The sequence below is a fragment of the Cuculus canorus genome, chromosome 2 (genome assembly GCF_017976375.1).
Source record: "Cuculus canorus isolate bCucCan1 chromosome 2, bCucCan1.pri, whole genome shotgun sequence".
NCBI classification, from domain to species: Eukaryota; Metazoa; Chordata; class Aves; order Cuculiformes; family Cuculidae; genus Cuculus; species Cuculus canorus.
Window position 1 is genome coordinate 138422164 of NC_071402.1, and position 18346 is coordinate 138440509.

Genomic DNA, 18346 nt, shown 5'->3' on the forward strand with positions numbered 1-18346 from the left:
TTCTGGACCCTCTTGGCATGGAAGAACAACTGGCTATTTCCCTTAAGCACTTTCACTTTCACCTCCAAAAAAGAATGGTCTACTCAATGACTACTCTGCCTCCAAAAGCATCCTTACACAAGCTATTTTATCTTTTAAAGATGGTGCCTGCTCATTATTTCCTGAAAACCAGGTCTCTGAAAAACATTGTAAATGTGATTCACAGAGACAGAAGCATACACAACTTTTCACCTAATTATCTATTAAGATAGACTGAGCAGAAACAGAGTTGCACTGCTGATGGTGCTACTTCTTTTATCAACGAAATCAGAAAGTTTGAAGCTTGCAAAGGAAGAAAGGTCTTGCAACAATTTCCTGAAACTTTCCATATGCAACAGCATGGGATAAACTCTTGATCACTGTGACAGTGCTTGAATACTGGGGATATACCAGAATTACATTTGGTCAAATTATTTCAGAAACAGATTCTCACCTTGTAGAAGTCTAAGCTGAAACCTGCTTGACAAAAGCCTTGTCCTTCAGGATCTGCATTGCCTGCAATTATGAAAGTAGAAGCATTATATTGATTTCACAGCACACGTGGAAGAAAGCTTACACACCACAGGAACTGCAAGGCTGTAAATGCAAATGTACCAAAATGTGAAAAGATGTCTATTCTTTTTCAGATGAGGCAGAGTGAATCAAGACCTTCTATGGGACCCTCGACATGCAGGGACCAGTTACTTGAGACTTTCTCCCTTCTTATGGCCAAGGAAGGACCCTTGCAACAATTACCAGGGATTTAGTTTGAATTTGCCTGGAGATAAAAAAGTAAACAAAAAGAAATCTTAGAATGGTCACCACAGTCTTCTCTGTCACAAACACGAAAATAAGTGGTTTTTAAGGCATTCTCAAAAAATGTTGACATAGTGGATGGGTCAGTATGGGTCAATGTTCAAACAACATCCTGGTGATCTGTACTACGGCAAGGGAATGTCCTTCGGGCCAGCCCTTTAATTTTGCTCAGTGAGGACTGAAATGTAATATAATTTGGGATGCACATTTGTATATGCAAAATTACCCCTTCTGCTTCTGTCCATTTTTATTTCTATTCTCCAAATCCTCATATAATTGTACAAAGTAGGTTGACATGCATTTTAGGGCTTTTCTATCAGCAATGGAGTGCTGGAAGTATGCAGGATTGAGCAGGAATGGCCACTTGAACTCTCTCTTCAAATGATATAAGCCTTCAGCAAAGCCCCAGTGATACATCAGAAGTACATGAAGCAAATCCTACAGTCATCATTTCTTACAGATGCAGCTTCTTTCTGTGCCATGTCCACTTCTAAGTAACTGGACATGGTTCTAAAGATACGTGCACTGTTTTTCCCTATTCCCCTAAGAAGTGGGGCTCAGAAATTGCTACCACATCCTCAGAATAACACAGGGAAAGAGTGTGGAAAAGTAGAGCTAATGTGCATGGCTTTCTCCCATGCTGGAAGTCCATAATAAATGAGATATCGTGGACGATATTGTCATGAATGGTGATAGAGGCTTGTGTGTTTCTGTGCAGGATCTGGTCTTCAGATGGTGATACTGTGATGAGAGATTTATACTCAGCATGACCATGAGTAATTGGTTTAAAATGCTGCCTGGTTCTTATCTAGATCTGTTCGCTACATTTTAAAGACATATAAATTGAACCAATTATATCTCATCACTATAACTGCATAAGCTTAATTTACTTAATTTCTCTTATTTCAATTATACAATAAAGCACCCAATCGCAGGCATATAATTTAACTTTGATTTTTCTTTAAACTCTCATCCAATGAAATAATGTCATGTAGTAATCTTCATTCAACCAAGACTGTGTGAAGACTGAAAGCATGAAAACATTGAGTGCAGTATCAACTCCTCCAACACAGGTTTGTTCCTATTAATACTTACTGTTGCGACAGGGTGAATATTCAGCATAGGCACTGAAGTTCTGAATTGCTACATAGCAGGTGCCAACAGGATCCTTCTCAGGGCTATCTTTAAGGGTTCGCCAATGATACAAGGGAGCACAAGCCTATCAAAACAGAATGGGTGTCACATGTATCTTTCATACACTCAGGCATATAGTAAATGTTGCTCTTAATACACAGCGTACAACGATTATCTCTGTTTTTGTATCATTCATGTAGCAACTATCATAAGGCATGGATAGAACAAAATGCAGGACTATTGCTTCTTATAATTTCATTATAACCCGAAAAGCATAGTCTAATCTTTCACTTATAGCCTTTAGCAGGTTAAATCTGTAAGCGACTACAACTCACATTTACATATATGTTAAAAACACCCTCTAAGCCTGCTTCATAAGCAATATGTTCACTCTATTACTGTTCACTGTACCGGACTTGATCCCATATTTTAAGATATAGATCACATACATGTGGCCGAAGACACTCCTACTACTGTCTTAAGATAATGGCTGTTGCAGTAGAATTGCTATGATTCTACTTACTTAGCAGAAGGTGATTCATCAGGGTGTTGTGTCATATTGTCTATCACAATCATCAGATTGTCTGCCTTCTTATAAACCCCTGGTTCAGATCTTTGGAGAGAAGATACAGCTATAACGCATTCAACAGTCTCTCAGTGAACAGGTTGTTGCTAAATAAATTTTGGCTAGTGAACAAATATTTAATCTTCTGTGTTACAGTAGTGGTGTTACAAACATGATAGTGTAAGACAAAAGATATACCACTTGCATAGAGAGGAAGATTATGGTTTTTGAAAGTAATTTAAATAATGGGAAAAATAAAAAAGGTTAGCTGTCAGGTATGCAAGTCATTCTTCAGGGATTCTGTGCCTTAAAACTTTTCAGTTGTCTGAAGGAGAGTGGGGAGAAAGACACTACCTGTCCCTACAACCTTGCCTCTGTAAGACAGAAACAAATCCTTCATTTATGTCCTACCTTGTCTTAGTTTTCCAAACAGAAACCCATTTACCTCTGGCAAGGCATTCCTATATTTCACATTATTATATAAGCCTTAGTTCTGCAATCAGTTCCAGCTGGATGAACCACTGTGCTACTCAGAGCCAACCACAAGAGAGCTTCTGAAACATTGGTTTAAGGAACAGGTACTCTTAACTTGCCCCTGCCTAGAAGACCTTACAGGTTAAAACGTATTAAAGAGCAAAACCAGAGTGCAGCAAAGAGGAGTATGTGTCCTGTAAATGTGATTTCAGGTACATTTGACATTAAGAAAAATGGACTGAACTCAATATAATCACAAATGTTGACCTAGTGAGGTTTACTACCACATTCATGTTTTTAAAAAAAGGTTTTTCTGACAGATTGATGACATTTTCTTTTTCTCTCTCCTTTCAGTCAACAAAGCTTAAAAGACAGAGTTTTATAGCTTTCGTCTTCGAGTTTTTGCCTGAAAACTGCTGACTACACCTCTGTTTCAGAAAGCCTGAAAAGAGCTATCAGAAGCAAAAGAAAATTTGGTCACTACAGAGACAGCAGTTAGTGATGAGGTTTTCTGCTCACTTGATTAAGATTCAGCAAATGATGATAAAGAACTATGCTATTTCAGTTGTGAACTGTCATTTCTTAGAGTACACAAAATGAAAAATCTTCAGCTACTTTTAGAATTTTTTAGATTTTTTTATGTTTACTTAGCTGTATAACAGAATAGGGCAACGTTTTATTCATTACCTGTTTCATGTCAAAATCCTTCCCTAGGTTAACCACAAGGCACACTATATAGAGGAAAGCATTTAGTTTAGATACATCTCTGCTTTTCTGCCTCTTAAGTAATAACTGAGAGTTTTAAGCAAACCCCAAGACACAAATCATTGCTTTGCAATTTTAAAAACTAATAACCTAATTATTCTTATCCTACTTCAGTGACATTTTCATTGCAAACCTTAGTGCATAAACTGTAAATATGAAATATCTGTGTACAAGCAGCATCACTGCCACTTTATTAAGCAACAGAAGTACTTTCCCCATGCAAGGGGTCCTCTATCAATACAGGTAAAATGTGCAGTGAAACTGGAAAAGAGACATTGAACTTTGACAGCAATCTTGATTTGGTGCTATTTTATCATGCCTTTTTTTGCAGCTGTTTTACAGTCACTGTGACATAGCTGTTCAAAATAATGTAAATGTGACAAAAAAAGGTCAGTGCTTTCTCTTACTAACTGATCTTCAGCACATGTTCTCAGCTTACTTTACGTTCTGCATTTAGCATTCCAAATAAAGCTTTATAATATAAAACGTTGTATGTTGTATATCGTATATCTATTGGTTACTGTACATAATGTCCACCATCTGTTTAAAAAAAAAAAATCATCATTCAATTCCATAACAATAGGGCATTCTGCTAATTTCACGTGGCAGTGGAATCATCTTCACTTCATCAGTTCAACCTGATTTTATAGACTGCTTCCATTTACTGAGTTATATATGCCATCTCTTTTATAATTAATGCATAATCACAGAGCTGTTTCCGTAATCCATGCTATTAAAGATACACATTTGAGAAAAATAAACATTCTCTCCAGTGAATATCAAATGCATAAGACTTACCACAACTTTTTCTTTATGAGCTTTGACTGTTGCTCCAAACCATTGATTTGTCTTAAATTCAATAGGTTCCCTGGTGCCATTGACTTTAATTTTCCTGTTATCTAATAAAGAAAGAAGCAGTATGTTGACACCTTATTTTATAAAGCATTACCCTATAAACTACAGATACGAGTGATCCGACTAATGAATATATTACATTGGATCCACTGTCATTGTCCTACCAATTTATTATGAATTGGGCATTTTAGTGTCATTCAAGTTTTTCACTAATCAGTGGAAAACAGCTCACTTAAATTAACATGTAAGAATTCAAAACAATTACACCTACTTCAGAATAAAACCCAAAGGACTGGAGGAAGAAACCCTGTGTTACCCTCTGACAAGAAGAGTTTACCTGGAATTTATGATGAAGAATGAACAAGAATCTACCAAAACAGTTGAAAAGCCCTAAAAACTTTTCTCATAGGTGGTAGAAATTTTCCATGTGAAAAAAGGGATTCCACGATTGGCTTTTGTCAAACAAATGGAATTTCTCAGCATGCTTATTCAAAGACCAGCACTGCAGATAGCAAAGGACTTAATTTTTAACAGAATTACATGTGTACATACTGTCACAAGAGACAGCTTCTTAACATTGCTTTATATACACTCTTGCAGATGTCAGCATAAGAGAAGCCATCTGGGCACAGACTCAGGCCAATTATAATGTATTTCAGGTTTTAATAAAAAGCAGTCATCCCTTCCTTTCACCCTCAGTTCTCTGAAGTAAACTGATTTTCCATATGTTCATGAGCTATGCTCTTTCTTTACCAGTCATTCCTAATGAACTTCTCAATTTATACTTAAGCAGGGCATTACTCCTTCCCCCTTGTATCTGCATTCCTTTACGTTTGTTTCTGGTTCATATCAGGAGAGATTTCACAAGGATCAAGCCTCTTTATTCACTCTAAGTGAAAGTAAAAACATATACTGTCTACCTTGGAACTTAGGAAAAAATGTAACATTGGTTTATATTGTATGGATTTATTCTGAATTTTTTTAAAATTAGGAAAAATGTATCTGGTATAATTGTCACATTTAAAAAACCAACACTTCCTGGGAGAGTACAGAAATCCATTCTTAGAGAGCTGAGATAAATTTTAGGAATATTTAGATCTTAAAAATTCAGGAAAAACAACTTAAAATCACTTTTAAATTCTCATTTAAAAAATACATTTTATTTAATTTAAGCCCAAACTTTAAGAGTGTGGCAGACAGCAACATTGACACACTGTGTTGTAGGAACTGCCACCTTCTACCTAGCTGTTGGCAACACCACTTTTGGTTATTTTTTCCAGTGAAGTCAGACTCTTCCAAACTTTAAAGGGTTTTTGGTTTTACTTTTCTTAATGCTCCAGTAGATCTGAACGTGATCAATGTCCACAGATGAGGTCTTGAGAGAACCAAAGCTTTTGAAGCTTGAAAACCAGCCACAGTCAGCTTACAGCAGCCAACACTAGCCTGGCTCTGAGGACACTCACCACCAGTATTCTAATCTAAAAACAGCTTACATTTTAAATCAAAAGAGCATAATCGTCTACTGGCAAAGTATACTCAGATTTGAGAGATGTTAGTTTTCCAGACTAGGGCAACTGTTTGCAGGATTTATAAAACCCATAGCTGAATTTGTCAGATCTGCAAGAACTGTATCCACCTCCACCCCACTTAGTGGAATATAGCATAGTGTGAAACCTTCATCACGTCGCATAGGATTCTCATTATAAAATCACTTGTAAAATATTACACACACTCAAATTAATAAATAAGGGGGGTTTTTTCCCCTCAATCAATCTCTATTGACAGAAATACTCTAATCACTGTTCAGGATTCCTGCTGGAGCGATGGAGTCATTTTCTTAGTTTTTAAGGTTGTGCCTTAAAATGCAGCTTATTCTTTTGCACATAATGACCAATCAGTATTTCAACCAGCTACCGCTTCCCCTATAACTTTATCAAAATGAAGCTATATAACACAACTAACTTGTCTGAACACAGTTGGGCTGTCATTACAGTGCCCTGATAGTACTCCATTAGACAACCAGATTCTGAATGAAATCACTGTAAATGCCCACTGCTGAGCTAATCATTCACTTGCAACTGAGGGCACAGTTCTCCTAGAGCTGAGAAGGTCAGAAGAACCATGGCCTAGAACTTAAACTTTTTACCAACTGTAGATATCTATTTGTTTACTCAGTAAAATCCCAAATGAAATGTAAAAAAACCCCAAATTTAAAAAGTTGTTATTTCTGTGTGTAGTACATCCCTCAGAACTATATTATCTAAGTGTTTTATAAAATCTCCACATCTATGTCCTGACAACACCCTTATTTGACATAGAAATCTCTCTCCTTGTGTTATTTATGGAGGTCCGAGGCCCACAGGCTATGTCTCTACTGTACCTTACCCACAGAATAAATATATTTCTGTAAGCAGCAAAAACTTGGCTTGAATTCAGGTTGCATTCACATGTCATCTTCTCTTCTGGAGAAGAATGTCTGGCCCCTTTTAGGAAGGAGTCCAGGCTATCTTGTATCACGATACATGACACTAATGCAAGGATAGCTAGAATACAAGGCAGCAGCTGGGCTGGTCATGTAACGCCTCAGCCTGTCCACAGAGTGGTCCAGGGAGTGCCTGAGTACCAGCTGGATTGCTTCAGAGCCAGTCCAGGAGCTGTTCCAGATGGTCAGCAGTCTGGATGATTCGCAAATTTGGCTTGAAACTCAGCCCTGGAGTCACTCTTAATTGTACTGCCTACAACTGCATTGCAGCCTATGGCCCAGACAACCAGGACTACACAACGAGCAGAGAGATGTACAGATAGAAATGTACGTGTAAGGACATCCTTCAACTGCATCTCAGCAACCCAAAAACATCTCATTTTCTGCTGCAGGAGCCAAGACTCCTACACATTGGTACTGCACCACAATCCAGCTTGAGAAGCAGCACTGGAGAGGATGAAACATGGTTCTCAGAAATCAGTATTCCTTCATCCAGTCTTTCGGACTTGAGGTACCTGTGGGGTACCAATGGGAAAAAAGACCCTTAAAGTACCAAAACAGTAGCTGAACAAGTAGAAATAGCTGAAGTCAGACAGTAAAAAGCAAAGCTATGTAAGAACAAGAGTGCAGAGATTAATTTTCAGGAATTAAAGCCTGAACCTGGAGCAACTGCTAATGCGAATCCATCATTTGCACAAATCAGACTAAATTTGGCGCTTTCTGCAGGGATTGGTCTCTGAATCAGCACATTATAAACTGTTTAGCAGGCATGAATTAAACATTACTCTTAGAAATAGTTCTTTGTTGGAGTAATCAGGATCTGCATAAGAAACAGATGTATTTGCAAACAGTGATAGTGGCTCATTGCAATTCATTCAGCTCTTGAAAACTAAAGTAAAAAATGCAGCATCTATTATAATTTGAAAAAACTCAAATGAACAAAATAAAATCAACATACTTTAATAAAATATAACACAGGAAAACAATGCTTCCAGTCAAAGCAGAAAATCTGGCGATGTAATGCAGCTCTTTCAGGTAAGCTCTCACACTTCAGAAACTTTGAAAAGTATTAACTTTACTTGTGCCATGTGTGCTTTCCCATACGTACTTGAAAAACACAGATGGCCGTTAACCAGGCATCTGCAGCAGGCTCAGTTACACTCTGCCCTCTAATCGGTACCTATATAAACTACATCTAGGATGGTAAATTCCTTTCAAATACATATTTTGATAAGTGTGTGTGCCCTTATGCACATCTGTACATATAAAAAGGTATAGATAATATAAAATATAATATATATACTTCATATATTTATACATAGCTATATATACATGGAGCAGAGGTGAATAATCACCTCAACCTATCCATATTTATATGAAACAAGAATACAAACACATAAAACCAACATTTACATTTATATAACTATTTATGTGTCAAGGAAAGTGAATATCCCCTTCACATGGAGATAGCACCTGGAATCCTATGCACAGTTTCAAGATACCAGTACAAGACTTCTGCGTGTGTGGCCCAAAGAAGAGAAATGAACAGAAGATCTGTTTCCCCTTCATCCAGTGTTCAATAGGTAGAGAGAGGAGAGAGCCAAGCTCCCATTTAAGGTACACAGAAAAAGGAAAATAAGCAAATGACACAAGTCACAGCAAGGGAATTTCTGATTAGAAATAAAAAAAAATACTCTTCAGAGTGAGAACTGGAAGAGCCTGTGGCATCTCCATCCTTGAGTAGTTTCAGAATTTGGCTACGCAAGGCTCCAAGCAACCTAATTTAACTTTGGAATAAGCCCTGCTGATCACTAGGGTTCTGCCTTGCAGGAGGGAAAAGAAAGAAAAGGGTTTGTACTGACATACATGGTCCCATATTCTAAAAGTGAGGGAAGAGAGCGGGTCTTGTCAACGTTATCATCATGACATAGTGATTTTTTTTTCTAATAACTGATATAAAAGACTCCAGTGGTACCACCCATTACTAAGCAAAGGTAAGCCAGTAACTTTTACAGGGTCTTTGATAAAAGATCCTCAACAGAGACACAGAATACAAATGCAAAGCTAAAGGCTATGATCTAGGGAACCAAGCCAATTAACTGGCTATAACATAATGCTGGGGAAAAAAAGGCTCCGTAGTGTTTAGAGACAGAAAGGACATGCAAAACATTCATATGACAAGAAGAGTTGCTTCTATTTTTAGATTTATCTGATTCTGCAAACATCTATTTAATTTCTGGGGTTTATTGTGCTTTAGATGCTATTCATATGAGTTATTTTAATTTAATAGATCGTATCTAGAGAGCTTTATTTGGACTTCCATTCCATGAATCAAGAAAAAGAGAATTATCAAGCCCAATGGTTTTTCTCCCTAAGTACAAACTGATCAAAACCAAATTAAGACCTCAGGGCTTGAACTAACATAGCTAACAGTATTTTTTCCCTTCTTTAGATAAGGCTGAGACTTATAAAAGAAATCAATGAGGGTCTATTATAAATCAGAATGCTACAAGTGAACCATGAGGCTCTAGATAAGGTCTTACTGGCATAGTGGACTGAAATGTATTCAACACTTCAAAGTACAACAAAGTTCTCCCTCAGAACTTTCTCTTCAGATGCAAATTCTGTTTTATAACAGGATTCTAAGTTTTCCCTAGAATCTTAGCATCTTTACAGCTAATGATTTTTTCACGTAACTAAACCCCTTGAGTCCCACAATACATCCTTCCTTATACAATACCTGGGTTCTGTTACAATCAGCTCAGCAGCTGGTGAGACTAACTCATGTTTTTTATCAACTGCATACTCAGCCAGAACTGATCTACATCTCCCTACCCTCTTCCAAGGCTGCTCAAATTTTCTCCAACTAGTTAAGAGAAATGTAACTTATTTTACTAAAACTAGTACAGTTAACTGATAGAAAAGACAACACTGCAATGAGTTCTGCAAACTCAGGGCAAGTGGTATCTAAAATTCTGCCTTTAGGAGCTAATTTAAAACATAAGGACTTGTTGCAGTCTGTTAAGTATTACAATTAAAAATGACCATTATAAGGAGTTTCTGAAATACGAACTATTAGTTTTTTACCAGATTTCAAACACAATAGTGCACTTCAGGGAGTATTTAAGTTTGCTTCTGGCTGCAAGATGCTTTGAGTGGTTCAGAAGCTCCCCAGCTAATCAAGCCGGGAGAAAGTTTTCTTCATATTGCTCTCCTGCCTCCTCTCCTGGCTGCTGAAAGGAAGAGCATCCAGCTTAAATACAGGGACTTAGTAATTCTATCTGAATGTTAATTAAAGCAGAGATAGTCGTTGTAAACCTCACTTCATAATGGAGAAACTGAAAAGGAGAAGTTAGCTTTGTGTAGGTAAGAGAGGAAAGACAGATCACAGTTCTTTAATATAATGCCAACACTTGTTCCCCTGTCCTCTCACTGAGTTTCAAAGAGTACCACAGACTTAGACTGCAATGCAACAGGACAGCTTTACAGAGCAGAGAAACAAGGGAGAAGAGTCACTGCCCTCCAGTCCGTATCTGCTGGGCTAAGGGGATAAAAAAACCTCTTCCATTATACTTTTATCTCAGTTCCCTGCTGCAATGGAGGGGGTGAAAGCACCAGTTGTGCTCTCAAGGGCAGTCCTTTCAGCTTCTTCCCAGAGTTTTGGCCCCAGCATTCAGATTTCAGGAGCTTTAAAGGACTCCAAACACAGGATTGCAGTGTCAGTGTTGTGTCAACAGCAGGGAACACAGACAGTTCCTGCTAAACTCCCTTCTTGGATAGAGGCCATATCACTGGCCGACCCATATGGGAATGTCTGGTTACATTACTTGCTTATAGATGGCTCAGTTCAAATCCCGCAGCATTTCATCCTACTTCCCTCCTCTGCTCCCCTGTCCCTTTTCAGGAACAATATTTCATCAATAGGATTACTTGTTGATATTAGTTTGCAAGTAAATCACCTTATTGCTTTGGAAATCTCTGGATTAACTGCTATGAAGCAGAATGCTGAGGGACCTGAGAAATTAGTGACAATCTGGGAGAACTGCCTATAGAACAATTTCAGTTAGGCAGTATGACTTTCAGGAATGGGTGGCCAGTACTCTTGCACCTGTGTAAACTCTAACTAATCCATCTTCTCAGCGGAGAGTAGTTTAGCTCGCACATATTTCCACGAGTTACGCAGTTACCAGCCTGGGCATCCTAACATATGCACAGTGCCACAGAGAAGACTTCAGGAGTAGTCTTGGTTTTGAGTATCAGTGCTAGTGGTAAGGAGCCCAGCCTGTATTTGACAGCTAGAACAAGGCACTCAGAAGCAATGACACATTTTTTTAAAGGGGTTTTCATATCTTTCACTGAGAATTGAGTGAATTTTGAGTGTTCCTAGTGGGTACACATTAGTAACCAGCACAATATCTACTCCCTCATGTAACCTTAGTTTCTGAGAAAAAAAGGAGCAAGAGAGCTTTGCAAACCATAAGGATTTCTCTTTTGTCATTTAAAGCTTACATGACACAAAGAGTAGAGTTTAGTCCTGAGAGTCACAGCCTGTGTGGTGGCAAAGAGGTCAGAAGCACCTTGCCAGCGACTCTGGGTGCAACCCTGGCAAGTGTCAGATCTCTGATCCACTGGGGATCATCACAGTTGTCTCACAGATGTGTCAGGATGTCAGGTTCAGTTAGGCTTAGCATTTGTATTCTCCCTTCAGGACTCTATGACATGCAAGATATAGAATAACTTTCTTTAAACTAAAACTTTAGTTATTTTAAAAATACAAATAAATTATTCACAGAGAAAAACAAAACTTTTCAATAAAACAGCCTCTACGGGACCAAAGAGCATGCACTTACCAGCATAATATTAACCTAAGCAAACCTAAGCTTTTCAATAAGATGCCTTTCAAGCACTTGGTTCCCTCAAACCACTTTCTGAATAAGTGCTCTCTCTATCTAAGGCAATATCTACTTTACAAATTCAACACACTATTTTTTTCTTGCTTCCCTGACTTATGAGCACGTTCTTGTTTGTCATTGCCTCTTAACAAGCATTAAATGCTTGTGGAGAGAGATTTTGTTACTTTTTAGGTTGTTTTACTCTACAGCCCTATAACAAGGCATATCTACCCATTCATTCAGTAAAATTCCAATATCTGTAAAAGACAGGATAGCTATAAATTAGTACAAAACAGCTCTACACCCGTAATGCCACGATATTTGATGTCCAGAATCTTGACAGAAGCCATCACAGAATACTAGTCAAAGTCCTCGCTGTTTTCACTCAACAAGACTGAAATATTAACAGTGTTAATACAAATAAGAGTAAAGCATTTGCAAATGAAGGAACCCTTCTTGAAATCATGTCTGCTGTTCTTGTGGAAATAGTGAAATAAAATGTAGAGTTACACACAAGCCTTACCAATTAGGTGCCCACTTACATACTTATTTGCGCCAGTAGAAGTCCAAATAACATCCTAGTGCACTGTATGTTTCCTTCTCAACAGCAAAATATAACTTGCATTCAATGCAATATAACTGAGGTCCATTTGCATATCCAGCCTTCACAAATGGAAGATATGAGCCTTCATCTTCATACATAATCTAAGCCTGTGGTTTCCAACCACTGAGATTTGTTGATCTCTTTAAATTTATGATCTCTCCTCCATTTATAGTGGAAATTTCAGTTTCTGTGACCTGCAGCAATTTCACATACCTAACTTGGGATACAGTATATGCGAATCCACTTTTCTTTTACAAATTCCTTAGAATTTAGAAGTCCTCCACTGAACTCTTATGGCTAAAAAATACTGTTTTAGTAAATGCTTCATCTGTTTGTTGGATCGCGCTGCCTTTTAAGTGTTACATTGTACTCTACTGTTCTTTGCAGTTCCACTCAATTTTTACTTCTGATCTTAATTAAAAATGCTTTCAGTTATTCAGCAGTTTTATTTCTTTTATTGTGCTTAACACGTGTATCTAACTGGAAGAGCTGATTTTATTTGGTTAGAGTCAAGAAAAAAGTACTTAAAAAGCCTTCTATTAAAAAAGCACCAAAATGAAATCTTCCAGCTCTAAATCAGCCTCTGCAGTTTTTCTGTCTTCCCAAAGCTTTCCAAGACTTTTAAAAATCTCCTATGAGGTAAAAAGCATTAATCTTTAATGTTAAAGCTGCTACAGCTAAATTTCCAGTCTTCTAACAATTACTGGATGGTTTTGTTTTAGGAGAAGGGATAATCTTCTAGTTAAGGAACTGGAGGAAAAAAGAAAAAATCCTAAGCCAGTAACCACTATCATCACCAACTTCCTGTGTGATCTTTGATAACCCGGGTTGACTTCTTTCTGTTCATCAGAATAAATACAAAAATGGGAATATAAATTTAAAATGGGAATAGCAGCATTTCTCAGTGATGCTGTAGGGAGAAGGCATAGTAAGTACTAGAAAAAGCCATACACTGAAAATACTCTTCATATTTACTAAGGACTGTTCCACCAGGCAAAAAAGGCCCAAAGGCTTCAGAAGGCACAGACTATTTGAAATAGTACTATCTATGCTAGGGCTGATGTGGACAGCTCTGTTTGGCAGAATAGTGGAAAAGAAGCAAACCCCACTCCTCTAAGTACCATATTTTGGGGTGAAGATGTCCTTTACGTTGCTGGCAATAAAGAAGGCGTGCTGGTACAAGCTACATAAACCTTCCCATGGTGCCTGTCTATGAGGGCAGTTAACCATTCTGAATTGTGTGAAATGACACCTTTACTGCCCTTGGCACCAGAACCAGAAAGCTAGTGACAACACTGCTAAACATAACTATATAACAATCCCTCCTTCAAGTATCCTGCATTTATATCTGCACAATGGGCTCTCTCTGGCTTAACTTCAGCCATCTGCAAGACAGGCATCTATCCAGATAACACAAACAACTGTCTCAAGTAGACTGAATCAACCACACTTCGAGGATTCCAAGCTAAATAGTTGTATGATACAGTCCAAAGCCTTGTTGATATACTTACTCATCAGCCTGTGTTCGTGCCTTTATTTGACACACAGTATCTGCAAAAGGACATCTCTGCCTAGAGTATGGAGTTGCCCTGAAACTCCTTAGTTGACTTTTCTGGAGCTTCCCACAGGAAAGCCAGATGTCTTCCCAGGTCTCATCACTAGGTTTTCATTCATTTTTTTTAAATGTCTCTTTAAAATGCGACGGAATTTCCATTTGGTCTGTAAGTTTTCTATTTAAACCTGAAATTAATTTGTATAGATAATACATTCCGCTTCTGCTATATGAGCTATCTAATAAAAATATGGAAATACAGGAATATTTCCTAAATTGGTTTCATTCTAAAAAGGTAAACTCAGGGCATATTACAATATAACGGTGTATGCATACTGCCAATGTTCACATTTATACATAACCGTAGGCTATACACAGTATTACATGCCCAAGTAGCCACATAAACATACACATACAGGAGATATCTCTTACTGTGTTTTGGACAATGACCAGGATGATGGAAAAGTCATCCTGAGGAGAGTTCCTACACAGTAACACAGTAATAGGATGTGTGGGTGGCTGGAAATGGAAGAGGAAAAGAACTCCCCTGCTTACTTGCTGCATTTAAGTAAGCTCTTCTAGTTTAATTTGCGCTCTCAGGAAAAAAACTGAATTGTATTGTGTTGACATTTAAATAAACTACAAATGCTAAGGTTAAGTATAACCTAAAGCATAACCTAACTTTTGCTTAATGATTAAACTATCTATGTCTGCCTAAATAAAGACAATCAGTTTTAAAGTCCCTGCAAACAATAGGTTTAACTTATTTTCAAGACCTATAAAGAAACAACATAAAACATAAACAGCCTGAATAGTTTAAGGCACGTGTTCCTCCTAATTAAATAAGAAACATCTGTCTTAGGATTTTGGGAGGGGATATAACCTACCCACATTGTGCTTAAATCAGTTTGCACCTAGCTTCCAATATTCTGATTAGACATCAGGAAAAATTTCTTCACCGAAAACATTACAGTGCACTGGAACTGCCCAGGGAGGTGGTTGGGCCACCATACCTTGAAGTATTTAAAAAGCGGGTGGATGGATGTGGTCAGGGATATGGTTTAGTAGTGGATGGGCATGGTTGGGCTCAAAGGTCTTTTCCAACCAAGTGACTCTATGATTCTATGAAATAAAATTCCTGCTCTCTGCAGAAAAACCAAATAAGCATGTCACAGGAGGTACTTCGTCTGAAAAGAGGCAAAACCCCTTGCTGAAAATAACAGCAAAGAGAAGCAATCCTGCGATGTCCAGGATTCAGAGCCGTGTGCGAGATAGGGAAAGGGGGGTCTCAATACTTTAAAAAAGTGTTTTCAAAATGAGGAATGTGCCAGAAACGCCTTTACTAATGCATTTAAACAACAGAGAGGCAGCTATTAAGATAACTCCGCTGGGATGCTGAAGGCCGTGCTTTCCCTGGGCCCCCCTGCCCTGCGGCTCCCGGGAGCCCCCGGAGCTGCCGATGCTCCGGTCAAAGCGACACCCGCGCGGGGGCGGCCGGGGCTGTCCCGGAGGGGGGGCGCTTCACTCACTGGTGCTGTCGAAGGGGATCTGCCTGCAGCGGGTGCCGGGCCAGCCGCAATAGTACACCGCTCCTCCTTCCACGATGTCCGGCTGCGTGGTGTTGGCTTTGGGGGCTCCCACCAGGACGCTGACCCTGCGAAACGCACCGGGAGGTCACCGGGACCGACGGGCGGCGGCCCGGCACGGCGACACACGGCTGTCAGCCCGCTGAGCCCAGAGCCTGCCCCACCGCCCGCCCCACCGCCCGAGCCCCGGCAGGCAAGAAGGGCGGCCCGGGGCCGTTCCTTAGGGACAGCCCGGAGACCCCGGAGCCGCTCATTTGGGGACAGCCCGGAGCCCCCGGGGCCGCTCATTAGGGATAGCCCGGAGCGCCCGGGGCCGCTCGTTCGGGGACAGCACGGAGCCCCCGGGGCCGCTCGTTCGGGGACAGCACGGACCCTCTGACCCCCGGGGCCGCTCATCTGAGGACAGCCCGGAGTTCCTCGGGACCGCTCCTTTGGGGACAGCCCGGAGCCCACCAGTGCCGCTCCTTCGGGCTCAGCTCGGACGCTTTGATCCCCGGAGCCGCTCATTCCGGTGCAGCCCGAACCCCCTGAACCCGGGGCCGCTCGCTCGGGGTCAGCCCCGTCCCGCCGCCCCGCAGCCGCTCGCTCGGGGACACCCCGGATCCCTCCAGGGTTGCTCGCTCGGGCGCAGCCCGAAGTCCCCCGGGGCTGCTCATTCCGGTGCAGCCCGGACTCCTCGACCCCCGGAGCCGCTCTTTCGGGCTCAGCCCCGAACCCGCCGCCCCCCGGACGGCCTCACTGGGGGACAGTCCGGATCCCCTGAGCCCCGGAGCCGCTCGCTCGGGCTCAGCCCGGACCCCGGGGCCGCGGGCGCGCAGGGGAGCGCCCCGTCCCGTCCCGGCGGCGGCACTCACGTGCTGGGGTCGGGGATGTAGAATTCCACCGAGTAGCCGAAGTAGCTGCCCGGGGGGCCGCTGTACACCGTGCGCTTCTCCTCGTCCAGGTTGAAGGCCAGCAGCGCCCCGAGCAGCGCTGACAGCAGGAGCAGCGGGCGCAGCATCCTCGCTGCCGCCGGGAAGGGAGCCGCGAGCTGCCGCGCGGGGGTGGTGGCGGGGCCCCGCCCCGGGGCGCCCCCTGGCGGCAGCGCGGCGGCGCCGTGACGGGAAGGACCGATCAGAGAGGCGGCATCGGAACCACGGGAGCCGCAGCCGGGGACGGGGGGGGCGCCGCTCGCCTGCGCTGTGGGACGATACTGTGCCTCCGGCCGGGCTCGGCCCGGGACCGGTCACTGAGTCAGAGTCCCTAGGCTGGAAAAGGCCTTTGAGATCATCAACCCAGCCGTACCTCTCCCCTGCTAAACCGTATCCCTAAGCGTTTATCCACTCGTCTTTTAAACAGCTCCAGGGATGGGGACTCAGCCGCCTCCCTGGGCAGCCTCTGCCAGTGCCCGATGACCCTTTCCGTCAAGAAAATTTTCCTGATGTCCGAGCTGAACCAACACGGCCGCCACGGCAAGGGTTCTCCATCCCAGCTAAACGGGGTGCTCAGGGATGTTTTGGATATTTTGGGGCAAAACGACCCCATGCAGTGCTACGGACTGGGGGAAGAGTGGCTGGAAAGCTGCCTGGAGGAGAAGGACCTGGGGGTGTTGGTTGACAGCCGACTGAACATGAGCCAGCAGTGTGCCCAGGTGGCCAAGAAGGCCAACGGCATCTTGGCTTGTATCAGAAACAGTGTGACCAGCAGGTCCAGGGAGGTTATTCTCCCTCTGTACTCGGCACTGGTGAGACCACACCTTGAGTGCTGTGTTCAGTTCTGGGCCCCTCACCACAAGAAGGATGTTGAGGCTCTGGAGTGTGTCCAGAGAAGAGCAACAAAGCTGGTGAGGGGGCTGGAGAACAAGTCTTATGAGGAGCGGCTGAGAGAGCTGGGGTTGTTTAGCCTGGAGAAGAGGAGGCTGAGGGGGAAACCTTATTGCTCTCTACAACTACCTGAAAGGAGGTTGTGGAGAGGAGGGAGCTGGCCTCTGCTCCCAAGTGACAGGGGACAAGACAAGGGGGAATGGCCTGAAGCTTCGCCAGGGGAGGTTCAGGCTGGATATCAGGAAAAAATTTTTCACAGGAAGGGTCATCAGGCACTGGCAGAGGCTGCCCAGGGAGGTGGTTGAGTCACGTTCCCTGGAGGTGTTTAAAAGACTGGTGGATGAAGTGCTCACAGACATGGTTTAGTGGCAAATAGGAATGGCTGGACTTTATGATCCTAGAGGTCTTTTCAACCTAGTCATTCTATGATTCTATGACTGCCCTAACAAGACTGTATTTTGGGGAATCTGTTTTTATTTACTAAGCAAATCCAGGGGTGAATCTGGGAGAGATGCATGCTGAGTAGGACCCCCCCGGCCTCTGCCCAGCAGAGTCGCTGCCGGCTGCCTTTGGACAGGCGTGTTTGCAAGGGGAGGCAGCAGAGTTGATGCTGATGATTTCTACTTGAACTTCTTTCCACTTCCAGCTTTGTACTGAAGAGTCAAGTACTTGAAAATGCCTTTTAGGAAACTAAAGGGGGGGGGGGGAGAGGCAGGCAGGGGGATAGGCCTTCCGCTGTAGCTGCCAGGATGGCTATTATTTTGAAAAAAAAAACCTGCAACCAGAACCCCTTTCTAACCA

The 18346-nt window shown here is 41.9% G+C and overlaps 1 protein-coding gene across 1 annotated transcript in view; it reads right to left on the reverse strand.

The window, feature by feature from the left end:
- The window catches only part of ITGA8 (integrin subunit alpha 8), a 108609-nt gene extending 91678 nt beyond the window's left edge, over window positions 1-16931 (reverse strand). The window contains exons 1-5 of the mRNA XM_054059621.1: window positions 16598-16931; window positions 15687-15811; window positions 4571-4671; window positions 1930-2053; window positions 473-534 (exon numbers count right to left, since the gene is read on the reverse strand). Coding sequence (XP_053915596.1) covers window positions 473-534; window positions 1930-2053; window positions 4571-4671; window positions 15687-15811; window positions 16598-16743 — 558 coding nt within the window. The 5' untranslated portion in view covers window positions 16744-16931. The remainder of the gene's footprint in view (window positions 1-472; window positions 535-1929; window positions 2054-4570; window positions 4672-15686; window positions 15812-16597) is intronic.
- Window positions 16932-18346: the final 1415 nt, after the last annotated feature.